This window comes from Lampetra fluviatilis, chromosome 46, assembly GCF_964198595.1.
Source record: "Lampetra fluviatilis chromosome 46, kcLamFluv1.1, whole genome shotgun sequence".
NCBI classification, from domain to species: Eukaryota; Metazoa; Chordata; class Hyperoartia; order Petromyzontiformes; family Petromyzontidae; genus Lampetra; species Lampetra fluviatilis.
Genome location: NC_136320.1, coordinates 3081926 through 3097957, shown reverse-complemented (window position 1 = coordinate 3097957; position 16032 = coordinate 3081926). Strand labels below are relative to the sequence as shown.

The window sequence follows — 16032 nt, the reverse complement described above, 5'->3', positions numbered from 1 at the left end:
AACTTCTCTCACTGTTTTCCTTTCAGCCGATCCCCGTCCTTCTCCCTCAACGGTTCTCGACCGTCGCTCCCAACTCCCAACCTCCGCTTCCCGCCGTGTTTCAGTTTGAACTTCTCCTCCAATCCCTGCCAACCTTGCCTCCCGACCAATCGCCACGGAGAGGCCTCTCTGCACCAATAGGAGGCCTTGGCCTACTTCCTGGTTGTCTGTTTGGCTGCACGTTCGGTGTGCGTGAGTGGCCTAGAATTTCGGTCATTACACGTAGGACAATGGGGTTATGCATCCGTAGTGAGTTCTTTATGGAGACGTTGTCGTAGAGGCAACACGGTTTATTGTTAAACTATTACACGACTCCCCTTAACGTCCACTCTCTAGGGAGGTACAGCCTCCGGGCTAACGTGACCTCACACTCGGTAACTTAGCTCTTAGCCCTCCGGCTATCTGCGCCCTAAGGGTGGCTATCTGACCGACCCAGACAAGGTACGGGTCCGACCACTGGTCCAAGCTCGGCCCGGCCCTTACAAGGACGTCGGGCTCGAGGTGCCAGGGTCATAGCCTAGCTGGTCTTCAGTCTTCGTAGCACTGCCCCGAGCAGTCCCAGAGGTGGCCCTTTTATACACCTCTCAGGGGCTCCCCGCCCCGGTACCGCCCCCGGGTCTGGAACCTTCCAGGGGCTCTGGAAGGTTTTGATTCCTTACCCGTACCCGGCCGCACCAGGGTCGCAAACGGCTACCCGTACCCAGCTGGGTACGGGTAGCCGTACCCAGCCGGGTACGGGTAGCCGGGTATCGGGTAGGGTACGGGTATTGGGTACCCGATTGCGACCTCTGGTATGAAGCCGTGTTGCAGGCGCGGGTGGGTTGATTCTAGGAACTTGATTTGTGAGAAGAGACAAAACGTTGGGAAATGAGTAACAAACGGTGACTCACCAGTGACTCACGGCCTACCCGTACCCGGCCGCACCAGGGTCGCAAACAGGTACCCGTACCTGGCCGGGTACGGGTATCGGGTAGGGTACGGGTACCCGGTTGCGACCTCTGCTCAACGGCCCGACTCTCCCTGACCTTCCCCAGGTCAGGGTGGCACCCCCTAGGGGCTTGTGCCCGCAAGTGCAGGTAAGTGCGTATATATTGATAGCATACGATGTGCATTTCCGACGCTACAGATCTACAGCACATATATATATAAGTATATGATGATAATAACTAGAATAATCCATTACTTTCCGCTCTTTGCGCAGAGCTGGGGCAGGCGGGTGGGTGGGCAGCGCCGTCACAGTGGGAGCTGGACGTGGATGAAGCGGAGAACGGGCACCGCCCGTCCAGCGGCACATCCGTGGACGTCTTGGGAAGGGACGTGCCATCACCGACCCTCCCCGATGCGGGTAGGGAAAGCGGTACCAGCGATGCTCATAACTAATACTTTGATACAACCGTGAGTACGGCCACTAATACACCAACAGGTGCATGTGAAGGGAAATTGCTATAAACGTCATCCGTTGTATCTTTTTAAATCCTTTATATTAAGTTCGCTTGCTTGCGTGCTTGCTTAGGACCGTGCAAATCTTTCGGTCGTTTTTTAACCCACTTCCCGTGATCCAATCGAGCTGACATTTTGCACACAGACTCGTTGTGCGTGACAATTTATTTTCGTGAATTTTTTTCCCCAAAATGTTACACTTTTTAGGAATTTTTTGTTTTCATATTTAATTTAAAATACCAATGTGATGAAAATGAAACTCTTACTCAAGAAAAACAGAAATGAATAATAAAATAAAACCGATGCCACACATATAAAGGATTTATAGTGAAAAACTATGTTTTTACGGGTTAATTTTTTTCCTTTTAAGGCCACGGTGTTATGGATGAAAGGGTCGAGTTTGTTGTTGTTTGTGTTCATCCACCGCTGCCAATGCAGTAGCAGCAACGACAGGAAGGAACTTGATGAGCTTCACGCGAAGCTTTGTGAAGCGTCTCGATTTGCGGCAGCGATCAAACGCGAAATAAGTTCAAATTGTACTCGCATTGTATTCATACGGGTGACTTCTGACTCGCCGTGTTTGTTTTGCAGGTAACGGAGAGCTAATTTACGGCGCAGACAGGTGTGTGTTACGCACACACACGCACGCACACACACGCAGAATTCACAGCCACGTGAAAGCCCATTGAACGTTCGTTACCATATTACACGGAGCGTGGCCGATCTCATCACAGAGCTCAGTGCTAAGCAGGAATCAGCCTGGTTGACGTGGCCTGGAGGGTGGCCGGTACAGCAGTGGATTATTGAAACCATCTTTGCGGCGCTTGGGATGCATCCTTGCGAGCGTGCTGGGTTTTCCCTGGGTTCTCCGGCGTCCTCCCACACGGAGCCCGAACAGTCCAGCGTAGCAGCAACCCCCCTGAAAACCGAGCCTTGACACTCGGTGAGGCTTTCTTGGCATCAGGAACAATGTCACACTAAGTTTCGATGTAAAGCTTTCGTGACTGCAGGGATTCATCCTCTTGGTTCTTTCGGTAAAGTCATCACGTAGAAGGGAAATAATAAAATAATAAAAATAAAAACATAATGAAATGCAATTCTCACGACGTTTCGGCCACAACGCAAGCAGCCGTCCTCAGGTGAAGAACAGGGCTGTCGGAAAGACAGCGTCTGAATGAGCACCACCAGGCTTGGCAGCGTATATTTAAGCTGGGTTAGAGGAGGAGGACGCCTTGAAAAAGGAATTTGCATATTAAATTCAAAGGAATTTGCATATTAAATACCTTTGTCAAGGCGCCCTCTTCCTCTAACCCAGCTTAAATATACGGGGGTCACGATAACTCCCGTGACAATCCTCCGATATGAATAAAACTTACGAGGTTGTGTCGCTGTTCGGGACTTCAACAGTAGCCGTGGCCGTAGTAGCAAGAGAAGAGTGACAAAGAGGCGACTGACGGCGGCTGCGGGTTGGCGAGTGGTGGACCATCAGTCACCTCGGCTGCTCTATGTTGTCGCCCCCCGCCCACCCATCTGCCCTTGTCGTTTGCAGGGACGAGGAGTTGCGCTGGAGTGGCCTCACAGGAGTGAGCGACATCATCGCCGACATTGTCAGAGACGGCGGTGCGGCCGACATGGGGCTCAGCCCATCGCAGGCACAGAGGATAGTCGCCGAGAGGTGAGAGGTCACGGTTTTGCGAGCGTGCCGCCCCCACCGCTCTGCTTTTTATCTGTATTGGCGTTGACGTGCGCGCGTGTCGCCTCGTCAGCATGCCCGCGCGTCGGTGTTTCGATGCACCGGCATCTCCGTTGGCGTGTCACTTGGTGTGTCACTGTGCTGCTGTGTCAACGAGCCGTCGTGTCGTGGTGCCGCTGTGCCGTGCCGTGCAGCGCCGCGCGTGGCGGTGGGCGCTCGCCGCCGGAGGACGACGAGGCCGAGCGGCGCCGGCTGCGCGAGTGGATGAAGCAGCGCCGGCTGCAGCAGCTGGCCGAGTTCCGGCGCGAGCGCGCGGGGCTGCGCGATCGCGAGCGCGCCCCGTTCACCTCCGCCTCCTCCAAGCCGCCCGTAAGCACAAAGGCAAAGCTCCCCCGTGTGACCCCCCACACACTTGCCGTTGGGCCGAGCGCTGTTGGCGGGTAGCGCCCACGGAGGCCGCGAGGGCGCAACCCGTGAGCGGGTCTGGCAGCAGCGGGTGATCGCTTTAGGCCGAGTCGACCCGCGGGGAGGACGGGGTCGGTTCAGATATTCGCCACCGTTGTGGGCCACGGCCGAGGGTCTAAATGGTTGGGGCTCAGGACGACGTCGCGATCTCAACCCTCGCTTCTGATGTCGTCGCTCCCTCCCCCGACCCCTGTCCCCGCGGAATCTCCGGCTGTCCCGGCCGACGGAGAAAGGCGGCCGACGGGAAGCCGCTGAAGCTGTCGCTGAAGGAGAAGGAGGAGAGGGACAGGTGGGACACGTCCACCACGTTGACCTCACCATTGTTGACCCCACCCTGTTGACCCCACTGTGTTGACTCCACCGTGTTGACCCCACCGTGTTGACCCCACCTCGTTGACCCCACCCTGTTGACCCCACCGTGTTGACCCCACCGTGTTGACCCCACCGTGTTGACCCCACCTCGTTGACCCCACCATGCTGACCCCACTGTTTTGACCACACCATGGTGACCCAGGCTGACCCGGGCGCAGCATGCGGAGCGCAGGGCAGAAGACGCGCGTGTGCTCATGGGGCAGCTCCTGTCCGAGACGGCTCCAACTCCCTCCCGGCGGCCCGGGGCCCCCACCCCCACAGCTCGCGCACGGAGCCTCACTCCCACACGCGGGTACAGCGCCTCACTCACACTCACTCACTCACCTACTCACTCACTCACTCACCCACTTACCCACCCACTCACTCACCCACTCACTCACTCACCCACTCACTCACCCACTTACCCACCCACTCACACACCTACTCACTCACCCACTCACTTACCTACTCACTCACCCACTCACTTACCCACCCACTCACTCACTCACTTACCCACACACTCACTCACCCACTTACCCACCCACTCACACACTCACTCACTCACCCACTCACTCACTCACCCACTCACTCACCCACTTACTCACCCACTCACACACCTACTCACTCACCCACTCACTTACCTACTCACTCACCCACTCACTTACCCACCCACTCACTCACTCACTTACCCACACACTCACTCACACACTTACCCACCCACTCACTCACACACTTACCCACCCACTCACTCACACACTTACCCACCCACTCACTCACTTACCCACCCACTTACCCACCCACTCACACACCTACTCACACACCTACTCACTCACTTACTCACTCACCCACTAACTTACCCACTCACTCACTCACTTACCCACCCACTTACCCACCCACTCACACACCTACTCACACACCTACTCACTCACTTACTCACTCACCCACTAACTTACCCACTCACTCACTCACTTACCCACCCACCCACTCACACTCACTCACTTACCCACCCACTCACACACCTAATCACTTACTCACCCACTCACTTACTCACCCACTCACTTACCCACCCACTCACATACCTACTCACTCACTTACCCACCCAGTCACACTCAACCACTCGCTTAGCCACTCACTCACACTCACTTTTACTCACTCTCTCACTTACCCACTCACTTACCCACGCACTCACACACCGATTCCCTTATCCACTCACATTCACTCACCCTCTCACTCACTTACTCACCCACCCACTCACGCTCACTCACTCTCACTTTCACTCACTCTCTCACTTACCCACTCACTTACCCACTCACCCACCCACTCTCACTCAATCTGTCACTCACTATCTCTCACTCGTACTCACCCGCTCACTCACTCTCATGCTGTCCAGTGCGATCGCGGGTGTTATGGGCGCTGCAGTAGGCGAGGGGTAATGTAGCCGTACGAGTAGAAGCAGCGCGCTGCTCGTCACCTCCCCCGCGCCACTGCTGTGCTATCCCAGCTGTGCTCACAACAGCAGATGAACACCCCCAGCACGGCGACCGCAGCAGTGCCACGATGGTGATGGATGACGATGACGTCTAGGGCAGCGATGACGTCTAGGGCAGCGATGACGCCCGTGACGATGAACAGCGAAACAATCGATCGCAATCTCTACCCAGGGCCGTCGACGCATTCCGAAGCAGGAGCAGCTCCTCCGGCAGGGATCGGCCCTCGGCACACGGCGCTGCGAGACGCGGAACGCCGGCGCCGACCGGGCTGCGCCAAACCCCGGCCGCCGCCAGGCCGCGCAGCGCCAGCGCCGGCCGGACCCGGCAGCCGCCACCGGCGGCGAGGGCCCGCGCCGTCTCGTTCAGCAGCCGCGTGGCCACGGGCCCCTCGAGCGCCGGCGCTCGGCCTCCCCGGCGGGGAGAGCTCGGCGCCACCCGCACCCTCCGCTCGGCCGAGGAGCGCGGCCGCAGCGCCGGCTCTGCTGCCGGTACGCGGAGCGCTCGGGCCGACAGACCGACTGTGGTGTCTCATCCGCGCCGTGTTCAACCACCGCGGCACTGCAGGGCACAGCAGCACACTCAATGCAACTCTCTCACTCACCGACTCACACAGCCACTCAGCTACCACACTGCAGGTCATAGTAACTCACACACTCACTCAACTCTCACTCACCGACTCACACACCCACCTACCCACTCACTCACACACCCACTCACCCACTCACTGCAGGTCATAGTAACTCACACACCCACCTACCCACTCACTCACACACCCACTCAGCTACCACACTGCAGGTCATAGTAACTCACACACTCACTCAACTCTCACTCACCGACTCACACACCCACCTACCCACTCACTCACTCACCCACTCAGCTACCACACTGCAGGTCATAGTAACTCACACACCCACCTACCCACTCACTCACTCACCCACCCACTCACCCACCACACTGCCGGTCACAATGCTTCTCTTTCTGCTCACACTGCTCCACTGTGGAATTCCCTCCCACCCATCTTCTCTTTTCCCCAAGCTCTTAAAATAACCTTGCTCAATTCCAGAAACGTGTTCACTCTTAGCGATTACAACTCTAAGAGTGCTGCTTATTGCTGGCTCCTTGACGTTTTGTGCCTGTGACCAACAACCACGCTTTCAAAAACACCCTAAATCACCGCGCGCTCGCTGCTTCAGCCAAACCTGCGCAGCAGCAGCAGCAGCGGCCGGCTGCTCAGCACCACGCCTCGCCTTCGGCCGAACCTTCCGCCGTCGTCGGCACCGAGCGGGGCGCCCAACGGGGCGCTGAGCGGGGCGCCCCGCCCGTGTCGTCGCCCATCCTCCCGCGCCGCTCGTCACTCGGGTTTGCGTTTTCACCCTTTTACCTCTCAGCTCCGCTCCGTCCGGCTCTGAAACAGCCGATGCAGTCTCCGCCGCACCGCGCCGCCACCGCCACCGCCACCGCCCTCCGCAGGCCGGGCTCCGGCGGGAGAGCGCAATCGCCGCTCAGGGCCGGGAGAGGAGCGGAACTGCCGGGCGCCGACGCCCGCCGGGACGGAGCGAGGAGGGAGGCCGGAGCGAGGATGGTTGAGGAGAGGTGGCGGACCACCGGGGAGAGCCGGGCGGTGGGAGACTCGGCGGAGCTCTCCGCGATGAGCAACTGGAGCGTGCCGGACGACGTGCGGAGACTGCTCGACGGGGACGATGGCGGCAGCCTGCTGGGGGTGAGCGCCGCTTGGGGCCGTCGCCGGTCGCCGTCGGCTCGTTTGGCCGAGCCGAGCGTCGGTTGCCCTCATCTGTTGTGACGAGCCGTGCGTTCAAGTTCAAGTTGTATTTATTAGGTAGAGCCCTGTGAGCCATTGGAACCTCATTTGCCAGTAAAAATATGATAATTGTTTTTTTACCCTTCTATCTGGAAACAAAACTGACACCTTTTTTTACAAGGAGTCATGTTTACATAGACCACAATACCTGCAGTCATAATGCAAACAAAAAATATAACTCTGATAATGTGCACTGTCCTTGATGACGCCTTTTGGCATCATCTTGTCCAACACCATGTGAGACTAGGCTCTAAGGAAAGCTGTCTTGGGTGTGGACCAATCAACTTCAAGGACAGTGCACATACATTATCAGAGTTATGTTTTTTGTTTGCATTATGACTGCAGGTATTGTGGTCTATGTAAACATGACTCCTTGTAAAAAAAAGGTGTCAGTTTTGTTGTCAGATAGAAGGGTAAAAAACCAATTATCAGGTATAGTCCTGTGAGCCATTCGGCTCTTGAATCGGGTGCAACCGCAACAAACAAAACAACAAAAACATAAACAAGAAAACATCTTAAAGTGACTATGTGCAAACAGAAAATCCAAGAAAAGACAGCAAAATATTGCAGAAAAAGCACCGTACACCAACGCTGGGTGCAAAAATCCCAGTGGGATGCAAGTCAAACAACAACAACCACAAGACAACTTAGATTAAGCCCATCAGTCTAACTCAGTATTACAACAAACAAGCATGGCCAAAACGAAAAACTTCACCAAAATAAAGCCATAAAAGCAATGAAACAGTGGTCATATAAGTCTTAGGATCTACCGTGTGAATCTGTGGGTCTCTGTGTGAACCTGGGTCTTGCGTGCGGCCTTGTCCCAACTTTCATTGCCTTTCCACAAACTCGTTTGGAACGCTCCCCGGGCGAGGAGGAGGGACGTTTGAGACCATTTCGTCGCCACTCTCGCCCACTGAACCCTTGCGAGGACAGACCCCCGGGAGAAAGCGATCCACAAAGGCCATGCGCGCGCATGACTCTTCATCCTTGTCTCTTTTTCCTTCCAGGTTCCGGGATTGCCCGAGGACCGAGACACGGACCTGGAGGCCCTGAACGTGCGCGCGGGCCGAGCTCGCAACGCAGCAGCAGCAGCAGCAGGAGGAGGAGGTGGCGACGATGATAACGACGTGTCGCAGAGCACCGGCAGCATCCTGTGCAACACCGACTGGGGCGCCGTCGACTACATGTTGGCGAGCCTGCAGCATCACTCCTGACGGCCGCCCCGTGTGTCCGTGTGAGTCTGTGTGGTCTCCATGCGAGTCTGTGGCTCTCTGCGCGAGTCCATGCGAGTCTTAGGATCAATTGTGTGAGTCTGTGGCTCTCTGCGTGAGTACATGTGAGTCTTAGGAAAATGTGCGTGGGTTTATAGGCCTCACTGTGTGAGTCTTGTGAGTCTCCATGTGAGTCTGTGGGTCTCCATGTGACTGTGTGGCTCTCTGCGTGAGTCCATGTAAGTCTTAGGATCTACCGTGTGAACCTGGGTCTTTGTGAGTGTATTGGGCCCTCTGTGATTCAATGTTTTAGGATCTTTGTGTGAGGCTATGGGTTTCTGTGAATCTATAATTCTTGGGATCTTCTGTGCCAGTCTATTTGTCACTGTATGACCCTGCAATGAGCTGGGCATGAGTCGTCTCAGCTGTTATAGGTGTATGTGGCAGTCTGTGGGATTGGCACGTTATAGGCGAATGTGAGAGTTTGTGGGTTTGGCATGGTACGAGACTAAGCCTATGTTTGTGTTCTTTTTTTTTTAACACGATTGATGAGCACAGGCCCCAAGGCTTTAAAACGTCAAGCGGTCAGCAACAAACAGCACTATCAAATTTGTAAGATGTAAGAGTTGACGCGTTTCTCGAATTGAGCACGGTTATTACCCGGAGCTCGGGAAGAGAGAGAGAGATGACGATGGGAGGAGGAGGAGGGTCACCTCACCCGTCTCGCTGCGAGGGTGCCGAGCGGCGAGAAGCCAAAATCGACAAATAATGAACGCCTCGAATAAGCCGAGTGGCCTTTGTGTGTTTTTACTGCAGCTCACAGGGATTCTCGCTGCCCGAACAGCGTTTTGTGTGGTCATGAATGAACATACTCTTAGTTCTTTCGGTAAAGTCACGTAGGTAAAAAATGATTTCATTTTTTACCTACGTGACTTTACCGAAAGAACTAAGATTATGAATCCTTGCAGTCACGAAAGCTTCAAATCTAGGACTTCACACATCCTCGCCCAACCCCCTCCCCCCCCCCCCGTTCCATACCTGCGGCATCGAGGCGGACACCTTCCAGCTTAGAGCCAGCCGAATAGTGGCAGAACAGCAAGAAGGATCGAATCCATCTGTGCTGGGGATTGAGTGAAACCTCCCTTGCACAGGCGCGATTTCTCCAGGGCTCGCCCAGTTTCCTGCCACGTGTATAAACACTCGGTGTTCACGGTCTTGGTCAAACATCCCGACTAACAGGGCCACGGATTGTTGGTGCCGGCTCTGGCCGTCTTACATTGTTGTGTGTCTGTTTAATCCGTCAGCCTATCAGCTTCCCGGACCAACCTGTATCCAGAAGCGTCTCCGGACCGCTGCGAGAACGTTTTCTTTTCCCCGTCGGCTGACAGCGGAGAGAGCGATCCCTTGGTGGTCTGGCGGCTCGCGGAGGATCCGGATTGCGGATTAACGGCGATCGCGAACGCCGCCTTGCGCGACCCGCCACGCCGTGTTAGCCACGGGCTGCTGCTCTCCTCGTGGGAGGGGTCCGGTGGCTCGGAGGCCGCGTGATTGCAAAATCGTCGGCGAGTAAACCCGGTGGCGAGCGACAAAACACGTTCCCTTAACCCGGTCCGCACCCGAGCGCTCTGGAAACCGCGCAACTTAGATCTCCCGCAACCGCTGTGTCCACGCAACTGAGCGAACAGGAGCCCGATAAGGACTTTGGTGTGTGGCCTCGCACTTGACGGCATAGACTCGCCTCCCCCCCTGGTCAGATCAGCTCTGGGCCGCCCACATCAGGATTGTAACGACCGATCGTAACTCGCGATTTTGAGCATGTGGGGAGCCACGCCGCTACAAATTTCGGGAGCAGATAGCCGCTTGAAAGTCGTTTCTGCGTGACTAAACTCGAAAAGCAGTTCTTCTAAACTCATCCCTTAACAACCTCTTTTTGTGTTTTAGATTGTCGTCCACCCACCCACACCTCCGATTAGCACGGTTTTGCTACGTACTGTGCGAAAGAAGTTCAACATACGGTGCTTACAACGACTTAGATGCGTGCAACTGCTCGCTCGTGTGCGGACCCAGCTCATAGCCGAACGAGCGTGGTGCGTGTTCATGTCATCTGTGGCCATCCCTCCCCATCCCTCCCCCACCCCTCTGCCACTGCCCCAGACAATTGAGCGTTGGCCGCGTTCAAAGCTTGTGTGTGCAGTGGGCGAGCGAAGGTCTCCGTATCATTTAATTTTGTGACTGCGACAGTCGAGCGCAAAGCGGCGGAGGCGCCACCGGATGGCAGGAAGATGATCGTCTTTCCCCGGTCGGCCACGGACACAGCGGCCAGCTCCTCCGGTGGCGAGGGTTGCGATGACGGCGCGCGCTGCAATATTTCGACAGCGGGTTGTGTTTTGCAATCCGATGAAATGTTCGCGATTTTACACGGAACGCGCCTTTTCTCTGTGCGGACTGCGGCGGTGTCCAAACACGGAACGTCCTGAATGTGACCGAATCGCCGTGGGAAATGAGACGCAATTATATTTTTTGTTATGAAGACGCGGCTGTGTTTTTGTTTTGTTTTTCTTCTCCTCCTTCCCCGTTGGTTGTTTGAACGTTGCGTTTGGCGGCGCGCGTTCAGACTCAAAAACGAGAAGCGTTCGCGGTCGTGTTTGCTGCGAGGACGACTTTGACAGAGGCGGTCGGAGACTTCCAAAAACGTCGGGAGTCACAAAACGCCGAGACGGCTGTGAGACGCGAAACCGCAGAGTGAGACGCGCCAACGCAGCTCCCCACTCCGGGGGGGGAGGAGAGGAGGGGAGCGGCCACACGCACCGGTCAAGCCCCTTCCACGACCACGGCGCGTGCGTGTGTGTTGTGTGTGCGCGCGTGCGTGTGTGTTGTGTGTGCGCGCGTGTGTGTTGTGTGTGCGCGCGTGCGTGTGTGTTGTGTGCGTGCGCGCGTGTGTTGTGTGTGCGCGCGTGCGTGTGTGTTGTGTGTGCGCGCGTGTGTGTTGTGTGTGCGTGCGTGCGTGTGTGTTGTGTGTGCGCGCGTGTGTGTTGTGTGTGCGCGCGTGCGTGTGTGTTGTGTGTGCGTGCGTGCGTGTGTGTTGTGTGTGCGCGCGTGCGTGTGTGTTGTGTGTGCGCGTGTGTGTTGTGCGTGCGTGCGTGTGTTGTGCGTGCGTGCGTGCGTGTGTTGTGCGTGCGTGCGTGTGTGTTGTGTGTGCGCGCGTGCGTGTGTGTTGTGTGTGCGCGCGTGCGTGTGTTGTGTGTGCGCGCGTGTGTTGTGTGTGCGTGCGTGCGTGTGTTGTGTGTGCGTGCGTGCGTGTGTTGTGTGTGCGTGCGTGTGTGTTGTGTGTGCGCGTGTGCGTGTGTGTTGTGTGTGTGTGCGTGCGTGTGTTGTGTGTGCGTGCGTGCGTGTGTTGTGTGTGCGTGCGTGCGTGCGTGAGTGTTGTGTGTGCGCGCGTGCGTGTGTTGTGTGTGCGTGCGTGCGTGTGGATTGGAGGTTATTTGAATGGATCTCGGTGGTAGCTCTGTGACATCTGCCTCTGCGGCTCGTTCTCGTTGCGGGTGGACTCCCCGCCGCCTCGTGAGTCGACGCCTGTGGCACAGCTGGTGAATGCCGGTGGAAGTTTTTTGTTTTTAAAGTCCCGCCATGGAGCCGATGTGAATCCACCCCTAACTCGCGCATGGAAGATCACCGAAACTTGTGCGCGCGATTGGGCCTTCGAATTGCCGATCCGTGGACCCACTGGACGTCGCGCGAAAGAATGAATGAATGGGTTAGCGCATTGTAAAATGAGTTTGGGCATGGCTGAATGAATGGGTGAATGAGTTAGTGCATAGGTAAGTGATTGAATTGGTGATATGAGTGAGCGAGTGGATGTGTTGGTGAATGGGCTACGGTATGGGTGAATGAACGCGCGGGTGAATTGATGGGTGAATGAGTTAGCGAATGGACGAGTTGCCGGACGAATGAGCGATGTTACCGAACGGACGAACACGACTCGGCCGAGTCGGTGAACGAATTCGCGAACTCGGCGGAATGAATAAAACGAGTGCTGCTTGACCGAATCTTCGCCACCGCCAGGAGGCGCCCTCTGCCTGACTCACAACCTTCACAGACACCCCTGCCCCCCACCTAAGCCTCACTCCCCCCCAACCCCCGTCCTCCGGGGTGTGGCAGCAGCGGCGGCTCTTGATGCCAATGCTCAACAGGTGGAGCCGAACTTAACACCGCCTCCGTCGCCAAATGGCCCCAACACTTGTAAGGGGGTTGTTGTGTGTTTTTTTCTTCCCCTGGATGGCACAGGTCCTGTGCGCGCGTGCGCTTTACACAACGCGTCACATGTGTTCGAGGCTGCCGTCTTGTCGATGACTCCGGACTTTCGGCTTGCTGTTGTATGTTTATTTTGGGGGGGAGGGGGGGGGTTACACCTGGTAGAGACGAAATAGGTCACATGAAACGTCGCCGCCCCCCCCACCACCCACCCACCCGCCTAAGTGTGAGTAAGTCTACCGGATTGTCAACGAATGGGGCACGCGTCCCAGAGGAGGCAAGGAGGAGGAGGAGGGACGTCTTTCGGAGGAGGTGGAGCGGCGTAAGGAGGTGCCGGGTGGATTGATCCATCGCAGGATCGTGAGCGGCGGCGGCTTGGGGGAGGTCTTAGTCCAGCAGTGGATTGGTCATGGCTGCTTATGATGATGGTGGTGGTGGTTGTGATGGTGGTGATGATGGTGATGATGGTGATGGTGATGATGATGGTGGTGGTGATGGTGGTGATTGTGATGGTGATGATGATGATGGTGGTGATGATGGTGGTGGTGGTGATTGTGATGATGGTGATGATAATGGTGATGATGATGGTGATGGTAATTATGGTGGTGATGTTGATGGTAGTGCTAATGGTGGTTGTGATGGTGGTGATGATGATGGTGCTGGTAATTATGGTGGTGATGATTGTGGTGGTGATGTTGATGGTAGTGATGGTAGTGATGATGCTGATGATATCAATGGACAAAGCTTTGTTCAAGAGTTCAATGGGCCCACGTGAATGAAAGGCGTCTGGGACATGAAAACAACCTCAGGGGGCAAGTGATGGGTGCTGTGAGCGAGCACCCCGGCCCGGCCGCCTTTGTCTTCCCAGTTCTGATAGTCGCACCGAGCACTCACGCACTTAAGGGTCGAGTCGAGCTCTGTGGAAGGACAAGGACTCACTTGGACTATCACCCGCTGCTGTAGGTGGCCGTAGACAGGAGTCGAACTCTGGTCGCAGTGACGGAACAAATACAGAAAAGATACCCCCCCTCCCGTGTGAGAGTCTACACACGCTGAGCCGTACACTTTGAGGGCTGCTCTATTGTGTTACCTGTAAGCGAATATCATGGGAAGGTCTCTGTCGTACAGGTGTGCGCTTACCTGGTTTATTGTCAGCGGCAGCGGCAACCAACATTATTACAACTGCGGTTGTTCTCGTGTACAAGTTCACGGTGTTTAACCCGCCGAGAGCAACACAGATCTATGGCCTTTTGTTGTAAAAAAAACAAAACATCAACTCATCCATTTCATCGGCGTTTTACAACTGCGAGTTCTCGTGCGGGCTCAACTCTTCCGAGCCCATCCTGCGCCCTCACCCCCCGTTGAACTTCTTTCGCACCGTACGTAGCCAACCGTGCTCATCGGAGGTGCGGGGGAAGGGACAACAACCACAACGAGCAGTTCTAAAGGAATGAGTTTGTCAATGTAGACGGTTTGAAAGTGAATAGCGCCAGTGGCTTCCTAATATCGGAAGAGCGTTCCAGACGGCCACAGAAGCGCATCTGAAAGCGCGCGATGCAGTGAAAGTCGCTGCGAGGATGACACATGATGTTGAGAGGATGATAACAAGGATAATGATGTGGAGGATGTTTATGATGATAACAGAATGATGATGACAGGAGGATGATGAGAGGATGTTGATGCCAGGATCATGATATGATGACAGGATGAATATAGGATGATAATAGCAGGATTATGATGATAGGATGATGATAATGATGGCAAGATGAGCTTGTCAGACCGGTCTACGTGGGGCATGGAGCCGTTGAGCGACAAACGCAGCGATGGAAACGTCGCGGAACTAATTGTGGGGTTGGCTCCGTCACGTGACCGTGGAGCCCCGTCCAGGTGGAGAATCTGACAACACGACGGGCGCGAGTGAGAACCCACGCCCGCCGAAGAGATGTGGGCGCAGCGCTGCAATTCCCTGCATCACGCCACTGCTGGCGGAAGGGCCTCAGCGAGAGGGAGCCCTGCACAGCCCCTATCGGCCCCTATAGAGCCCATATCGGCCCCTATAGAGCCCCTATCGGCCCCTATAGAGGCTCTGCAGGGCACTTTTGGCCTCTAAGCCCACGTTGTTGGCCGGACGCTTTGGATGAGGCGGCAGTTGCCCTACACTTTACCCCACCACACGCGATTCGCCCCATCGGAATAAGGGGGCCGTCCATAAATGACGTCACGCACCTAGGGGGGGGGGTGATCAGAGATTTGTGACGATGTGTGACGAGGGGGGGGGGTGTTGAGAAATGTGACGTCACATCAAAATGCGCAACTTTAAATAAATATAGACAGCACGTTCTACTTAGTTAAATAGACTTTTTAATAAATGTTTTTTCCTACAACATAAGAATGCAGCGCCACATTAAATACGCACTACAATGACAATAGTTTAAAGCGATTTAAAGCATGGTCAATTTTTTTTGGGGAGGGGGGCAGAGCTTTGTGACGTCATATTTGAGGGGGGCGGGTCTGACTTTTTGTGACGCCGTGTGGCGAAGGGGGGGGGTCAAAAATCGTCAAAAATCGCGTGACGTCATTTATGGACGGCCCCTAACTGCGAGGCACCCACTGGGTGCACAACGGTACGGGGAAGGGGTTTGAGGGGTGGGACCGGGGTGGGGGTGGGGGGGGAGATTTAAGAAACTCAAGTTCAAGTTAATTTATTAGGAGAAAGAAAACATCTTAAAGTGAATATGGGACTAAGTGCAAACAGAATATCCAAGAAAAAAAAAGGCAAAATATTGCAGAAAAAACCACCGTACACCAACGCTGTGCACAAATCCCTCGACCCCATTGGTCCAACTGGCGCGCCTGGAGATGGAATCGACCCGGTCACCACCAGCTCGCAGGCCCGGCGTGGTGCTGACCGCCGACACCGCTAACTCGCTAAGGTGCCATTAGGTCCGACCCCACAACTGCTGGGGCGAGGCCCGGCTGTTGCTGCTCACGAATCGGACTTTGTGACCTTGGTGCGCGCTTGGCCGATGGAGACGGACCACCACGGACGGATGGATGATGGATGTTGGGTGAAGTTTGCTGGGTGTAGCTTTTTTTTCTTTCAAATCTTTCTCTCCTCTCCGCCGCCCTCTCCTTGTTATTGTTTATACAGCGGCATTGTGTTAGTTTATGGGAGCTCCCACATCTCCCCCAACTGCAAGTTGGCAAACGCGCCGAGGCAGTTGTTTGTCTTTTGCCAGACGAGGTGGAAGATATTTTACAAGGAACAGA

At 55.5% G+C, this 16032-nt stretch overlaps 1 protein-coding gene across 3 annotated transcripts in view; it reads left to right on the top strand.

Annotated features, from left to right (window-relative positions):
* Positions 1 to 9378, top strand: part of CPLANE1 (ciliogenesis and planar polarity effector complex subunit 1) — a 58380-nt gene extending 49002 nt beyond the window's left edge. For 2 of the 3 annotated variants that reach the window (XM_078876926.1, XM_078876925.1), the window contains exons 45-53: positions 1241 to 1384; positions 2071 to 2101; positions 3029 to 3154; positions 3367 to 3541; positions 3871 to 3926; positions 4152 to 4301; positions 5650 to 5966; positions 6867 to 7198; positions 8308 to 9378. In XM_078876926.1, the coding sequence (XP_078733052.1) occupies positions 1241 to 1384; positions 2071 to 2101; positions 3029 to 3154; positions 3367 to 3541; positions 3871 to 3926; positions 4152 to 4301; positions 5650 to 5966; positions 6867 to 7198; positions 8308 to 8514 (1538 nt within the window). In that variant the 3' untranslated portion in view covers positions 8515 to 9378. Of the gene's footprint in view, positions 1 to 1240; positions 1385 to 2070; positions 2102 to 3028; positions 3155 to 3366; positions 3542 to 3870; positions 3927 to 4151; positions 4302 to 5649; positions 5967 to 6866; positions 7199 to 8307 lie in introns of those variants that run through there. The other variant, XR_013640085.1, reaches the window with a different exon arrangement.
* The last annotated feature ends 6654 nt before the right edge of the window (positions 9379 to 16032 follow it).